The sequence below is a fragment of the Chamaea fasciata genome, unplaced genomic scaffold, assembly GCF_029207755.1.
Source record: "Chamaea fasciata isolate MVZ Bird 193981 ecotype frontalis unplaced genomic scaffold, bChaFas1.0.hap1 SCAF_6, whole genome shotgun sequence".
Taxonomy (NCBI): domain Eukaryota; kingdom Metazoa; phylum Chordata; class Aves; order Passeriformes; family Sylviidae; genus Chamaea; species Chamaea fasciata.
Genome location: NW_027094091.1, coordinates 29,697,815 through 29,714,553, shown reverse-complemented (window position 1 = coordinate 29,714,553; position 16,739 = coordinate 29,697,815). Strand labels below are relative to the sequence as shown.

General features: G+C 35.4%; 1 protein-coding gene across 8 annotated transcripts in view; it reads right to left on the bottom strand.

The window, feature by feature from the left end:
* The window catches only part of PCM1 (pericentriolar material 1), a 42,136-nt gene that overhangs the window by 11,050 nt on the left and 14,347 nt on the right, over positions 1 to 16,739 (bottom strand). For 4 of the 8 annotated variants that reach the window (XM_066185842.1, XM_066185843.1, XM_066185844.1 and 1 more), the window contains 21 exons: positions 16,263 to 16,461; positions 15,772 to 15,948; positions 14,868 to 15,025; positions 14,435 to 14,649; positions 12,666 to 12,817; positions 12,455 to 12,584; positions 11,627 to 11,761; positions 10,984 to 11,177; positions 9,626 to 9,823; positions 8,511 to 8,733; positions 8,244 to 8,389; positions 7,130 to 7,320; positions 5,785 to 5,968; positions 4,772 to 5,130; positions 4,019 to 4,177; positions 3,194 to 3,250; positions 1,844 to 2,016; positions 1,635 to 1,763; positions 935 to 1,055; positions 504 to 641; positions 128 to 261 (listed from right to left, as the gene is read on the bottom strand). In XM_066185842.1, the coding sequence (XP_066041939.1) occupies positions 128 to 261; positions 504 to 641; positions 935 to 1,055; positions 1,635 to 1,763; positions 1,844 to 2,016; positions 3,194 to 3,250; positions 4,019 to 4,177; positions 4,772 to 5,130; positions 5,785 to 5,968; positions 7,130 to 7,320; positions 8,244 to 8,389; positions 8,511 to 8,733; positions 9,626 to 9,823; positions 10,984 to 11,177; positions 11,627 to 11,761; positions 12,455 to 12,584; positions 12,666 to 12,817; positions 14,435 to 14,649; positions 14,868 to 15,025; positions 15,772 to 15,948; positions 16,263 to 16,461 (3,572 nt within the window). The remainder of the gene's footprint in view (positions 1 to 127; positions 262 to 503; positions 642 to 934; positions 1,056 to 1,634; positions 1,764 to 1,843; positions 2,017 to 3,193; positions 3,251 to 4,018; positions 4,178 to 4,771; positions 5,131 to 5,784; positions 5,969 to 7,129; positions 7,321 to 8,243; positions 8,390 to 8,510; positions 8,734 to 9,625; positions 9,824 to 10,983; positions 11,178 to 11,626; positions 11,762 to 12,454; positions 12,585 to 12,665; positions 12,818 to 14,434; positions 14,650 to 14,867; positions 15,026 to 15,771; positions 15,949 to 16,262; positions 16,462 to 16,739) is intronic. The other 4 variants (XM_066185847.1, XM_066185849.1, XM_066185848.1 and 1 more) reach the window with 2 other exon arrangements.

The following is a 16,739-nucleotide window of genomic DNA, read 5'->3' as shown; positions in this document are numbered from 1 at the left end:
GAACATATATTTATTGGTAGCTGTTTCTAAGAGGCAAGTTTTAGATTTTAAATAATGTTCTTCTGTGCAATTATACAAGTGCTTTTCTTATTCTTCTAATTCACACCAGATTATAAAGACCCCTTACCTTCAGGAAAGGAATGACCTCTTTCATAATGGCTTTAATCTGCCGGTCAAGCTGCTGAGTATCTATACGAGGACATGGAACTGCAGAAACATCACCTGACTGTGGCACAGACTGACATTCACTGGTACCCACACCTTGTTTTAATTAAAAAAAAAAAATTAAAAAGCAGTAAATTCAGTACATCCAACATTACTATTAAAGAAATACCACTTTCAAAAACTTATTTTCTATTTTAAAAAATATATCTAATTTCCTTAAGTAAATATCCTTTCAAACTTTGCTAAGTTCTCAATATAAACAAAGAGCAAAGAATTTTAGATTGACAGTTATTAAATTCTTTTCTAAAACTAAGTAAAATATATGTATATATGCATACCTTCTAATTTAGCAGTAGAAGCACCCTGAAAATTACTACAGCAGCCCTCAGAGTCAAGGGTACTTTCAGCTTCAACTTTCATACGCTCATATTCCCTCATCCAAGACAAAGCTTTATCTAAGTGAATCACTGTGTTGCCTATATTTAGAATAAAAACACTTTTTAATCTAAATAAAAAGTTTTCAATTGACAGACAAAAAAACAATGATAAAAATGACTTTAAGGCCCCAAGTTTTGAAATCTACATATAACTAGTTAAAATATATTATTACACACTTTGATAAACTCAGTGTTTCACAATTAGCTAACTGAATTATGCTTTGTAGGACAAAACATGTGATTACACCCTAAAAATAAAAAAACAGTGTACTAAAATGCAGACAGTTACAGGCACTTAGGGAGGGAGTAACAGTAAGTTGCTTCATTCTCACCAAGGTCATCAGTGGCAAACGGTTCAAAATTCGAAGAAGTAGACATAGTACTCCCATTGTCTGCATCTGGTTGTTCACGATCTTGACATGCTTCTGTAGAAAAGTTCTTGCCAAAAGTTTCCTAAAAAATACCAGACAGCTAAATACAAAGAAGGAACACACCATACTCTCACAGATGCGAAAACAAGCCTGCAATTCTTTTCAGTGACTTGTTGTGGTATTAGCATTTGTCACCAGACTGCCTGACTGGAGAACAACCCTACTTTCAGGATATAAATCCATCAGGTGAATCTACCATGCTTGCTTCAAATACTTCAAGTACAAAACACGTAAGAAACTGTACAGAAGGGTAAGTGGTTTTCAAATACAAAAAAGCAAAAATTTTTTGAGAATTATGTGATCAGTACTTGCCCTAACCTTACTCAGAGAGGATTTTGGCTCTTTCTGAATGTATTACTTTCCAATTTACATCCCTCTCCACATTTCATTCATCCCTGACACATCACTCATTTGCAGCACTGAGAATCCTACCGTATTCTATCACTTTTGCTTTGATTCTTTTGCCACTAGTTGCTTAGAAAAGTCTAAGTCGACACTAATTTTAACAAAATTTGGTCTCTAGTATATTCCAGTAGACAAGCACACGTGTGAGCTGAAATAAAGGAAAAGCTGTCAGTAGCTTCTGATTTTGAAAACTTACATCATCCGTAGAGGCAAGGCTTTCACTAGGAGTGAGTTCAGAATTTGATGCCACCCATGTTGCAGAATTCAGTGATTTTGCACACTTCCCTTTTTCATTTTTCTCAGATAAATGTCTGGTGACTATATCCTGCAAAAGATAATCTATGCTGTAAAAAGAGACCTAAGGTTTGCTTGATTCATATAGAAAATCCAAAATTCTGTGCATACCTGTAAAGCATATAGAGCCCTTTGCCTAAGATAATCTGTATTTAGCAGTTGAAGCTCATGGAAAAGTTCAATAAGAAAGTGGGGACGAGACTCATTTTGAGAAATAAGAGTTGCCACTTCAGAATAAATTGTGTCTCGCAAAGCTTCAAACATAGAAAGATCACTACCAGTCTCTGTAGAAAAAAATAAAGGAATTTGTTAAGTCCTTGACAGGCATCCATTTAACAGACAACTGCCTATCAGGTATGCAAGTCACAGGTATTCAAATTATGTCTCAATCACTGCAGATTCCCTAATAGCTGCTTTCATAAAGCTTATTAATTTCCTGAAGAGCAAGCATTCTTAGATTATCCCTTATGCAATCTTTAATATATGAAATACAACATAGAGAAATCATAAAAATAATTTTCTTTACACTTCTGAACAATACCTTTAGAAAGTATACTTTATAAAAGAGAATATTGCACACACCACAGTGATGCTTTCAGAATAGGTATTAAACACTGAAAATGGAGTTTTAAGACATTTCAAGAAAGACAGTGCAAGGTCTCAAGTTTATATAATACAAGTAGACCACACTTCTGCAACACAAGCAACATTAAGAAAGCTTTAGACTGAACTCAAGAAAGCCACTCTTTCCCAACATAAATACTACATTCTCATACATGTCTAGTATCACTCCCAAGTTCACAAAAAACCTCCTACCCTTAAACCCTATTACATATGTATGAGCAGACAATGTGTTCCCTACTAAATCTCCCATTAATTTGAAATTTAAGGATTATCCTTTCACCACAACAATCAAATTACTACATACATTATTGGGAAGTGCTGAATGGAAACATAGTTAAATTTGGAAAACTCAGTTTAACAGATGTGTAATTGTTAGTATTCAAGTTAACAAAGTTATTAGCAATAGAGCAAACATTACTGTGCAATTTTATTATCTACAAATAGTTCACCAATTTTCTAAGCACAGGCAAGCTTTTTCGATCTTTGAAAAGCTACTACAAATTGCATCCCTCCCCCATTATTAATATGCAATAGCAGCTTTCAAACACACTAAAAATGCCTGCTGAAATTAGTTTTTTGATGTAGTATCTACCTCTGTATTTTCTATTTGTGTTTGTTACCAATCAAGAACATGGTAACCATGCTCTCCTCAACTGTAATTCAAGGCAGTTTGTAACACTGTATTTCATGCAAGGTTGCTTCTCCTGTCTTGGTTACAGAGAAGATGCTGCAATAGCACTAACCTTGAACATCTGCTAAACAGTGAGTTATAGAACCAAAGGTAAGAAAAAAAAAAAAGAATAGGATATTGTTGAAGCTAAGCAGTGAATGCATTACCTGGCGCTTCAGTGCATGCATTTCTGTTAGACTGCTGCAGAATTCTCCTAGCATGCGCTGTAGGAAAGTGGGGATAGACAGTGATAAACACAAAAATGCGCACCAGAAATAAAGACAGGGTCTATACAAAACAGCAGGAGGAAGACTGCTTAGTTATCCAAACCACATCAGAGCTGCTTATTGTGAGAATGAGAACTCAACCAGTGAAGTTTATTATGTACACTAATAAACAGCTCTTAGTGTGGACACAGCTACACTGGCAAAGCTTTACATTGTGCTACAATGACTAAAATTTCCGCATCTCTCAAACAAAACAGAAATACTAGCAGAACCAAAAAAGGCACAGGAGAGAATTTTTATGATCTAGATACAAGGAAAGCAGTGCAGATGGCAAAAAATGTAAGGGTTTATGTGATGTTATAAGACTGAAGTTGAATGGTATTTGATGGAGCTCATTTAAGCATGAATAGGATGAAGACATGTATGCAGTACAGGATGTAGTTTAAACACTACGCAAAGTTTAATCAGCCTTGCAGTTACTTTCCATAAAATCATCAACAAATGGTGAGAGATTGGCTACATTTTTGCTTGTTGTACTGTAACAGGTTTCTAAATTACTTTAATCAAGTATTTAATATACAGAGAACACCCAAAAGCAATTAATATCCAACTTTTTACAAATTAGAAATTAAAATGCAAAATCCACATGCTAAATATACAGTCCTGTCTTCCTGTCAAAAAGGACTGTATTTAAGTAACACACTAGAAGCTAAGGTCCCTTACTCACAGAAGCTGATAAATAATTAGACATTTAGAAAAGAGTACCTGAAGACATTTCTGTAGATCTGCTGTATTTGATTATTTTTTCCAATTGTTCCTGATTCCTTTTGCTGAACACCTTTGCATGAACCACGTCATCAGAGTGTCTGATTTTATTGTTCCTGCAGGGTTCACACACACTAGAAGCACTTGCACTTTCATAACCTAATGGGAGGAAATGAAAAGGAAGAAATAAAGCAACAGTTTACAAGATGTTTAATTACTTTGAACAAGTTTGTTCAAAGGCACTCTTAAAGATGCAAAATACTAATGGTGTTTCCTACACTAAAATCTTCCTCTGTACCCTGAAGCCATACTAAATCCTCAGCAACCTAAACAGTGACACGATACTAACTAGTACTGTCCCTCTCTTCTCAGAATTTTAATGATGCATATTTTTCAGCAAATAATCCAGTTTGAACATGAAGACAATGAAGAAGATTCTCCTTGTTATTTCAAATTTGCACATAACTGCATCCATGATCCTTTTAAATCACGGTACCTCAATTGGTTATTTATTTTCTAATTATTGAAACCCTAAAAAGTCTTATGCAGTTATATGATATAAAATTAAGTCATTTCAATAAGTTATTTTCATTATTATAGGAGAGTAATAAATAATAAATTTTAAATTACAAATCATTATTATAGAAGACTAATATAATAAATTTTCATTTATGGAGAGTAAATCCTCTGGAATGTAATGATTATAATCCAAGCCAAGTTTGCCACAGTATCCAAGATTACTTTACAACATACCAGTATGCTTAATTCTGCCTTTTAGCTGAGAAGAACTCTTCCTCTTGTTCTTTGATTTGGGCGTTTTATCTTTTGAGGCCAGGCTTGCTTGTGCTGATGCTTTTCTAGATCTAAATGTCTTTGTCACAGTAGTTGGGTCTATTGGATCAGGCATGCTACTGAAACTCTCCAAAGACTCTTCATCAAACTCTCTTCTCCGGTTCATATCGCACTGATTTTTATGACCAGAAGCAATGTTTTGTACTGAAACTGCAAAACCTCCTTTCAGCTGAGACTGATCATCTTTTTTCATTTCTTGGCTATCATCAAGCCAAGTTGATCTTTTTTCCATTTCCTCTTCATGCTGTCTATGATTCCTTCTGTCAGAAAAAAAAAAAGACCCACAGACCAACCTCAGCATACCACAACCTAATCTCTCGAATAGAAACATCATGTATTACCAGGCAAACAGTTTATCTGTAGTGCAAATTATCTGCCCTTGTTACTTAGACATCAAAGGAATATTGAAAAATTAGTAATTCCAGAGAACTCTTCCAAATAGAAAGCAGAACTTCCAATCTATCACTGGTTTCAACATGAATGTATTTATGCAGCTACTGCTGTGCTCAAACAGTACTTACTATAGGTCAAAACATTTCTTAAAGCAACATTGAGTACAATCTACAGTAGCACAAAAAAATACGCATTCACTGGAATTACATCCTCTAGTTATTCAAACAATTCAGTTTCAAAACAATCCCGTAGAAGCAAAATCTTTCTCCACTTACAGAAAGTGTTACAAAACCACTCAGAGATTGCATTTGATTTTAAAACGTTCATGAAACAATACATTAATATATAGAAAAGTAGAACACTACTGAAAAAATGAAAAATATTAAACTATAAGTTACAAAAGTAAAGCTCAGATTGTAATTCTATGACAATAAATTCCCTTAATGAATGATGAATTTCCACAAGCCCCAGAAAAGGAAGGAGAAATAATTAAAGGAGAACTGCACTTTGACATTAAATACCTTTGCTTTTCTGCTCCATTAGAGGAACTGCTTTCAAAGGGTTTGGGGAATGCCATATACTCAGATTTCCCAGAAGTATTATGATCCAGAGGATGTTGTTGCTCCTGCTGCTCACTGCTGTGTGGAGAAGTATTATGGGCAAAATCTCCAAATCCAGTCGGGAACACTGGATTACAGTTAATACCTACAAAGTAAACAAGAGAGTCAGAAGCTCCTACCTCCTTTATTTGTGTAGTAAAATTCAAAATTGAGAGACACTGTGTGGCAGCGTGAAATTATGAAGCAAAAATACACTGGGGAAATAAGCAAGAACTGTTCTCATCCTGAAAGCACTGTTAACAATCAGAATTTATCTTTCGTGCAGGTTTCTAACACTACTGGATACCACAATTCCACCAGTGGGGATGAAGGTCCTTCAAGAACCTAAAGAGCTCCTTAAAGTGAAAGTAAAAATAACAACAGTGCCAAGAAAAAGGCAGAATTCTGTCTGCCTGAAGACCTTATCAGTACTTCAACTACCTTCAAACTGACAAGAAAATTCCAATGGTTCAAGTACTTATGGAGCCAAAGAAGTCATAGATTCACACTACCTCAATTTTAACATCAGAATCTTTATGGAAGTGGCAAACTGAATATAAATATTCTTTTGGGCAGGTTCCGTGTAATTTTAAAAACGTTCTCAAACAGAAAACAGACTTTGCAGTTTGAAAGTTCAAATCTCGGTCTATGCCTATTTTCTGATTTCCGAATAAGACTGAAATACATTAAGATAGTTTTGTTTACTTTGAATTATACAGTAAAATACCTACACTCTTTTCCTCCAAATTCAACAGCAAAAGTGGATTAGAGAAAGAGATTAGGAATACTGTATCCAAGTCAACAGTTACTGTATAACTTTGATGGGAACAAAAATTGGTTAACATGCTCCATTTACAGGTATTTATAACAAACATGAGTGTCTGAAGTTCTAAGAAAACCAGAAATAATTACCAATTGCCATCTTCCAATTACATGGTTCACTTAGAAGATAATTTCAACTGTGAAATGATGAAAGTTATAAAAGCTTCAAACATTGTTTTTCACACACTGGATAAAGAACATTTGAAACCTTACAGGGAGTGAGTATTTTAAAGTATAACTAACTTCATACTGACAGAGTCTTGCTCTTCATACTGAAGTAAAAATATACAATTACTTAGCAATAAATAGTAAACTTCTGATTAAGACCATTTCAATATAAAGGAAAAGTGACAGTTTCATTAACTTCACATTACAATTTCAATTAAATGAGAAAATGTCAATTTTTGAAATTCATGTTACTTACCACACCTATAGTAATACTCACCTGGAGCAAAGGAAGAAAAATTAGTAAATCCTGGAACACTAAAGAGGTTCATAGGATGTGGAGGGAAGTTGAATGGACAGAAAACAGGAGATGGAGGTGGTGGTGCACTACTGCCTCTCTCTTTTCTTGATGGTTTCTCTTGACACTGTTGTTCTTGTTGCTGCATAAGATCATTTAACATTTGTTTCAACCTTAAAAATAAGAAAAAATAACTTAGGGGGAAAAAAAAAACAAGGATTTTGGGAAAACTGTAGATTTGTACTCAAGTAATTTGAGCTTCATATTATTTCATCTACACCATGTAATCTATGTAAAGAAGTGCTCTATTTGGCTAACAAAAAAAAAAAAAAAAACCTCATGACAAAAATTACTTATATTTAATCCTGAGTTGGTTTAAAATCAACTGCTCCGTACTAGGAGTCATGTATACACAGGTTAAACAACCTTGCAAGAACAAAAGAAAATTGACTAGATACTAAAAAAATAAGCAAGCTGAAAACTTCAATAGAAACAATCAAATATACAAAGTATTTACAGAACTGATGTTAAAATTTATTTTAAAAACTATGAAAGAGGACAGCAGCCTTATCCCACATCCCAAATACAAAACATAGATGAAGAGCTTCAACTTTCATGCAATGAATTAAAACGACTATTACATCTTTTTTCAAAAAAGACCATTGATCAGAAGGCAAATGCAGTATAACCAAATAGAATGTAAGAAGCATAAATTCTAACTGAAAACACTAAGAAAAGACAAAAATCTTTTTTGCTGTATTTTACCATTAGAATCCAAAATCTTGCCAAATAGTCTAGTGAAGACTACAGACACAAAAGCATATTAAAAAATAACTATTGCAAGAGATTTTTTGCCAACTTTTGGTTCTCTTCAATGAAGATCACTAGAAAAGTACTTTTAAAGGTGTTAAAGAGCTGGCGGGGAAAAAGAGACAACCAGAAACGCTGCATACAATTTCAAAAACTCGTAATCAACTCAGAAGTTCAAGAGCCTCATATTTAACCATTATCTGCAATCTTTTACGCACATAACCATGCCTTCAATGTACTGAAGCATTTCAGATTCCATAGTTAAACACTAATGCAGTCAACAAACCTTTGGACATTATTCTGCTGCCAAGTCAGTTGAGTGTAACACTGGTTTAATTGATGCATAATAAGATGTATTTGCGAAGATGCAACATTATTGGGCATCATACTGTAGGGGCCTGTAAGCAAGGTCTGTAGAAGGCAAGAGAGGGTCTGTGGAAAGAAAATATGTTAACAGTGACCAAATTACAAAAACCACAGCTATTGCTAGAAAGAATTAGAAAGAGAATAAAAGGCAAATAAGAACAGCAAAATAACCATTCTTCATATTTACCTGCTGATCCTGCATCAAAGTTTGACAAATGCTGACACTGAATTCATGCTGTTTCTTCAACTGATTGATCTGCTCTTGCCATTGTTCCTTTTCTTCCACAAAGGAAAGCTCGGACATCCACCGAAAATTTTCCTGACGCCGCATACTTATGTTTTGCTGCTGCCTGGCCTTAGACACTGGACGATAATTTCCATCTGCTGAAAAGGGACGGTAATTTTTCCACCTGGGTTGGGAAAATTTGAAGAATGAGGACAAAATCAGACAATTCAAACAATTAACGTTACTTCCATTTTTCAAATTATGTTTAAGTTGTACATCAAAATCTCACACAGCACAAGCCAGCTAATCACACATGGCATTCTGTCAATCTAACATTATCCTAAACAAATGGAAAACAGAAGCCCCCTATCTGACTATGACTGACAAAAAAGAAGGGCTAAGGAAGTGTCTGGGTCTTGTTTTTAGTATTTTCTATTACTGCCATATAACATGTACTCGATGAAAACAGAAGCCACCAACATAATATATTGACAGGTCCAGCCACTGATTAGCCCACTGTCTACTATAATAATTTTGGTATCCAAACCAGAAGAAATAACTGCAGATATATACATTATTTTTAACATGGCATTTTCATTTAATCACACAAAGGTTATGAAGGAAGTCAATCAGGTAAACGAGAGTTCAAATTATTCACAATAATTCAGAAATAGCTTTCACAACTACAGAAGCCAGCAATTTAGAAGGAAAAATTTCAGTTAGCTTAATTCTCTGAACTACTATTTTTGAAGAGACTGATCTATATCGCAGCAAAAAAATTCACACAGATTGGTTATCTTTTAAGCTGATTAAAAACAAATATGAATATCAAGAGCCACTACCACACAAGTGGAGAGCTCAATGGCAGACTTTTAATAAGACTGAAAACAAAATAAATCAAATCAGTTATATGCATTAGAGCTAAAAAAACTCAGAAAAGAAACTACCACTACACACAGCTCTCTAACAAGCAGAAAGAAAGACCCTTTAGCATCGCTGTGAAGATGCCCTGTCAATGAAATGCTTCTTCCAAATACACTTAGACAAGCATTAAATCAACAAATAACACTACTGACCTATCTTTGTTTCCTTTAACAAAATAGGCATTTTCTTGTATGTTGTTATTGGGATAAACAGAGAAACTGTCATTCAAACTTGATGCATCTTCTTCCTCTTCTTCTGCCTGACCACCTCCATCAGAGAGATAACCATCTTCATCTCCATTTTCTTCCTCTAGGGCACACTGAGTAGAACCTCCCCAGGTAGCCATTGTCCTAGCGAACATTGCAGGGTGAGGGAGAAAAGGGGTGTTTGGAAAAAGAGTATTTTTTTTTCAAGTTTATGATGAATTATTAGAACAATCTGTTGACAATTCCAAGTCTATCTGCAATTAATCAAGCTGCAACAGAAAGAATTAAACTGTTCTGAACATGAGCCAGCAGTGTGGCCACATGGCCAAGAAGGACAACAGCAACCTTGACTACATCAGGAAGTGTGGCCAGCAAGACCAGGGAAGTGATTCTTCCCCTGTACTTGGCACAGGTTAGGCCACACCTTGAGTGCTGTGTCCAGTTCTGGGCCCCTCAAATTACGAAGGATGTTGAGATGCTGGAGCATGTCCAGAGAAGGGCAACAAGGCTGGTGAAAGGTCTGGAGCACAAGCCCTGTGAGGAGTGGTTGAGGGAGCTGGGGTTGTTTAGCCTGGAGGAGTTCTAGGGGAGACCATACTGCTCTCTACAACTGCCTGAAAGGAGGGTGCAGCCAGGAGGGGCTCAGCCTTGTCTCCCAGGCAGCCAGTGACAGGACATGAGGACAACCTTAAGCTGAGTCAGGGGAGGTTTAGGCTGGACATTAGGACGAAGCTCTTCACAGAGTGATAGGCCATCGGAATGGGCTGTCCAGGCTGGAGCCACTGTCCCTGGAGTCATTTAAGAAAAGACTGGATGTGGCACTCAGTGCCATGGACTCATTGGCAAGGTGGTGCCAGGTCATAGGTTGGACTCGAACTTCAAGGTCTTTTCCAACCCAGTTGATTCTGTGATTCTCACCCATTCAACCATGCATTCTGCTTCTAATACTGGAACAGATAAATGAAATTAATGTCTGTTTCGGAAATGTATTATTTTATTATGCTACAAAATGGGTAAAGATGAAAAAAATTACTCTGATCATTTGGCATTTTCCATGCACTTTCTTCTCCTTAGGTGATTCTTGCCCCCACTGGTAGAACAGGAGAGTAAATATGCTGGGAAAACCCATAAAACTGGCAAGTTGCTGAATAACAGTCACTTCACAAGCCAAGAAATTAACTTCCTGCTCTGTTAAATCATCACATTGAGCGCTCAGATGAACAGAGGAAACCACCCCCGACACTGACATCCCGCTAAACAACGGAAGCACCTGTTGATTAATACAGAATAACTTGTGCTCTTACCTTTCAGTCCTGCTCTGCTGTGGAGTACACCGAGCTTCTGACCCTTCACTTTTAATAGATGCAGCAACAGTAGATATTGTTTCTGCGAGTTCTCTCCTTCTCTGATCTTCAGCCATTAAAGCTTCAAGTTGCTTTCTCCTCTGTCGCAATTCTTCTCTTAAAATCTCATGTCTTCTCATCTCAGACCATAACTGCTTGTAGTAAAATGGAAGAATTACAATATAATGGTAGCATAATTTCCAGAAAAAATAAGTTAATATCCAGATCATTATTAAAGACAATTTCAGGGGAAAAGGTGAAGGAAGACACAAAGATAAATCAGGTTTCAACAAATACTTCCATAATTTTCTCCAAGGATGACCTGCCTACAGTATACATTATCCAATGTTCATGGTAAAAATTCAAAATTAATTCAACTTTCACATTAATATTTGGTAACAAGTGCTATACTTGGGGGAAAATGTCTTGCCAGTTCAAGTCAGTATTTCCTTCTTTCCAGAAATGAAATAAAGAAGTTATACATGCTTTGTTAAAATAGCTACCACTCCACTCCCCAGGCCAGCTACTTAAAATGTGTCCAAGGCACCTGAAACTTCTTCCTTCTAAATCCTTTTTAAGTCACTGTATATAAAGTATGAAATACCTCATTGCCTACTGGTACAGATTCATCACACTCAAATAAAGGCTTGCCAGCTGTGCTAGGCTCATTGGTGGCTGGAGTTGATGTTGCTTGTGAAGTCTGTCTATTTGCTGGGCAGTTACCCAGACCAGTTGACAACTAAAAGAGAAGGCAAAATGGCAAAATAGAGTATAATAGCTTTCTAAAACCTACCTGCAGTTAAAACCCAACACAGTTAAGGCTTTATGAGGCTAGGAAGTCAGTATGTTGGGAAAAGGATTTTTGAATCAAGGCTAAATATTTATTTCAAAACTTATCTAGAAACCAACAAAAATTATGTATTAGTATATAATGTTCTAGATTCACAGTACTGATAATTTACTGCTCACTTCACAGAAAGAAGCTAATCTTCAAAGAGCACGAAAAACAGTAAAGCCCTGTAGAGTTAAGTTAAAATGCAGCAAAGCATTGATCATGCTTAAAAGTCACAGCATTGTACCAAAATACCAGCAAATTACTATTGAGAGAAGTAAAGAAGTAGTGACTAAGCAGAATGGACAGACCAATTTCAGGCTAAAAGTAAGACAGAAGGTTCCAGATCTTTGAAGACTCTATCAAGGCTTTTGAAGGCAAACCACAGCGAACTTAAGATACACCACCACTGAACAAGAACCATTGAAAAGTGAATGACATAAGCAGAACCCTAAGTTTAAAAGTCCACCTGCTTACACAAAACAAGTATTACCAATTTTAAGGTCTTTTCAATTTTCATAGGGAAAAAAATGGTGAGCAAGATATTTTATGTTCCTTTGCTCAACACCTTAAGACAGCAAAGAAATACATTCTACCTACCTGAAGGTCAGGACAAGCTTTCTGTAACACTTGAATTTTTTCCTGGATTTCAATCAGCTTTTTTCTTTCTTCTTGTAACTGCTTGAGCTCCCGTTGCTGCTGCTGAAGTTTAGCTTCATAGAATTTCTCTCTGTGTAAATAAGTTATCCACACATTACTTGGCAAGAAGTTGCCTGAAGCACAGCTCCACCATCCTCTGACAAAGGTTTACCTTGCTTTTTCATTTAGTCGCACATCTTTTTTTAACTTGTTGGAACTTGCTCGGACATTGTTTGGTTGCTGCTTTGTCTCTTCCATCTCACCCAAGAAGTCACTAATATTAGACCCACTTGCAATTGTTCCTTGAGGTTCAGGATCATCATCCTAAAATGATTTCAGAAAGGCAGTTAAGACTATTTTCAAGTTGATACAAAAAAAAAAGTAACAAATATAGTTTGTCAAGTTTATCTAGTTTGATTTTTTTCAAAACTGATCAGTTTGAATAGCTTTATCTTTAGTACAAATCAAAAACTGAGAAGTCATTATCACCATGGCACATGACTTTAAGAAAAATAGAGTTAATGAGAGAATTTAAAGTTATTTAGCTCAACCTCAACTACTGAACTTCCAATATAAATGCAGATTACTTGTCTCATTCTGGAAGCATAAACCACTTGCCTGTGACTCAGTGGACGGGAACATACAAGCATATGAAGAAACAACAGGGGAGGTGGAAGGAGGTACAGAAGACGACTGAGGTGAACAAGACTGCTTATTTACTGCAGTCAGTGAAATTAAATATTATCATTAGCAACTCAATAACAAAACTACTCTTGAAAACTAGATCTTAAGTATCTTGGAGAAAGTCCTATTGGTTCTCTAATCTTCTTTTATTCTTTCATTATTTCTGTATTTTCAGTTCTCAAATTGAAAATATGAAAGCTGTAGCCACTACTGCTTTTATTGTCCAATGTGATCATTGTTCATAAAGACTCTGCTGAACAGGAGAGATCACTGGTGACCAAGAATGACACAGGTCACTCACAGACCTACTGTATCTTTGCTGAATAACACATAACAAGCCTTGGAAATATGATCATTGAAGATATGCCATTAATTAGGTTATTTATTAAGCAAGCTGCCGAATCATCTCTAATTCCAATTTATACCATTGCACAGTTAGCATCTCTCTAGTGATGATAAAAAACAACACTGATCTAGATGCTGAGAAATTTCTGATAGGAGTATTATCTTGGAATAACAATATTGTGTTTATACTGTTGCGGTTGTAAAGCGTAAGTTCCTACTGAGCTTGACTTTAAAGTTCTCACATTTTCTTTCCTTTTTTCTTTCTCCTTTTCATTTCTGACACACCTGTGTGTATTCAGTACGCAGACATTACATTAGGTGGTCGTCAAATGTGAGCTTTTGAAGGGACGTCAGATCCATGACATTGTGCTGCTAATATCACTGAATTAAGTGTGAGATATTCTAAATTAAGAACACTGCCAATTTATAGCTGGCCCTCAAAACTCTTGAAATAAATAAAACCCACTGTCCCCAAACCAAAATGTTGCAAGTCAAACATGTTGCAACACCCAAAGATTTTAACAAAAAACGTTCTTCATTGATTGAACAACACTGTAAAACCTAGGATTCAAAAACCTAAACGTGTTGAATGTTCACTATAATCTTAAAAATGTCTAATATTTTAAAAAATAATATTGATCTACTTCTTGGCTTGTATTTTGCAATCCAGTGCTAAGGTTAAATATTAAGACCATCGTTCTCTTAGGCTAGCATCCTCCATGAAAATCCCTGAACTGAACTCCAGAAGTAGCACCCTTGAATTCAGAAAAATCAAACAGTATCTCTTTTTCCCTAGCCTAAAAAAAGGCATTTTAACCGTTGCATTAAGCAGTTTTTCCCTATCAGAAATTACACATTATATGAAATAATGAATGCTAGATTTTTGTGCACAAGTTTATTTTTATAATATACCTGCACCATAGCAGCAAGGTTTTGTAACTGTCTAAGCTTCTGTTTTGCAGCTATAAGCCTATTGATCTTCTGCTCAAACTCGGCATCCCCAGCAACATCACCCAGGCTGCTTCTTTGAGTAGACAAGGAATCTTCACTGACTCGATCTTCTTCCACTTCATCATCTTCACCTTGGGGTAGATCAAGGTGTTTGTCATTCTCCCTGTTATGACAGTCTGCAAATAGGGAGAGGAGGAAACATAACAAAAAAATACCAAAGACACATCACTGAACGTCGGAAGTTGACAGTAATTACTGGACATTAGAAAAATATTAACTTAATGATCAGGCTCTTGAATATTCTGCTCATCAAACAAGGATCTCCCAAACTCTGCGCAGCAATCAGACTTATTTGAACTAAGAAGTAAAATTATTGGAAGATTTTAGAACATACCTAAAGCAGAAGACATTTTTAGAGTCCTTATATTAGCAGCAGATCGGTTGTTTATTTCACAGTCTGTATTAAGATGTCTTCCATCTCTGTTATTAGTTCCACACTGTACATTTGAATTGCTATTTATTTCACTCCAACTACCGATTCCTTGAGGATTTCTAGGGTAAAATAAATTACTCATATTAACTTTTTAAAAACTGGTATGAATACAGTTTTATTTTAGCCTTTTTTATGAAAGGGTGTTCTGACCCCATCCCCTAAAAAAGAAACCAGCACCCCACCCCCCCCCCAAATAAAAAACCAAATGAACTCCCAACTCCATATAAATCAGTCCAGACATTGGGAGTTTTTCCATATTCATCTCTCCAACAGATAATTTTTTTAAAAAAACAATCAAAGCATCTTTAAATTATCCCCTGCTAGATCTGCAACAATACATTAGGCCTTACAGGTATATGTCTACATTATAAAAGCTTTATATAATGCATAGCTAAGTGACTCTTCATTTCTATCAAGTGAAGATCCTCAAGGCACACAGGTGCCAGACTATAGCTGTAAATGCCTCTATAAACTGAAAGGGTTTTTTACTCTAATTCTCTAGTCTAAGACTAATCTCTAGTGAAATTCTATACACATAATTCAGTACTTAAACCCAAAGGAATTACAGATTTTTGAAGTCTTATAGTGATTTTCTAAATGTTCATCCCAATCTAAATAAATAAGATACCAAGGATTAGATAATTATTAAACATCTGTGTAACAGTTACCTCAAATTAAAAAAATTGTAATTTTGTTAATGTAATAAGCATAGATTTAAGTTACTTCTGGTTGACTCAATGTATTGCAGGTCTCTTGAAGCAACAACTCAGCAACAAAGACTTTGGATAACAAAAAATACAACAACCTAATATTTGTAACAGGCTGTGGATCCTCATGATCAGAATCACTTTCTGATTCTTCTGTTTCTTCCTCCTCCTTAGTGTTTTCATTCACAGCATCTGTCATCATATCAGATGTCTGCTCATAGTAGTGAACTAATTCACGTAACTCATTCAGCCTCTTACGAACCTCATTTAGCTTCCTGAGGAGGAAAAAAAGAGTATTTAATCTGTTTTGCCATATTAAGCAAATTTATGTAGAGTGAAAAAGAATATATAGACTTTAAAGTTTTTAGAGTTTACTGCCAGTTTCCAAGCTATAAGAACTTTCCACTTGAAGCTCTAAATTCAGTTAACAGTATTACATTGTTTACTAAGTAGTCTGTAATACTAAATTAAGTGGATCAAAAAATGGAAATAGTTACTTAACACAAAACTTATTAAAAAAGTACTCCAAATTAAAAACCACTCCAAATTACTAAAGTAAATGGTGAAAAAAAAATTAAAGAACTTTTACTGAAGCTTTTCTGTTGGATTTAGATTTTCATCCTCTTCACTTTCATTTTGAGAAACCAGGGAATCAGGAGGATAGGGAGCAGATGCCAGACTATTGGATTCACCATTGACAACAGTGACTATGCCTACAGGACCAGAAGCAGCTGAAGTTGTACTTCTTTGGTCAATACTCCTTTGAGGAGAACCTGAAGCAGGAAAAACTACAGAAAAGAAATACATCTTATGTGAACAATTTTTAATAAGGAATCTGTTTAACTGAATTATTTTAAAATAATGACAGAAAATATTACCAATAGACAAAAGAGCAATTAATAACTTCTTTCCTTAGCAAAAGAAAAGCTTTTTTCTTAAGTTTCGTTGCATGCAATGTAAATAGGCAGTGAGTAATAAGGTAGCTTTTGTAAACAAGATTTCAATTATTCCCTTTTAGTTTTATCAAATGTTAGAACTAGAAGCTTCATGCTGTGAATCTGCCCAT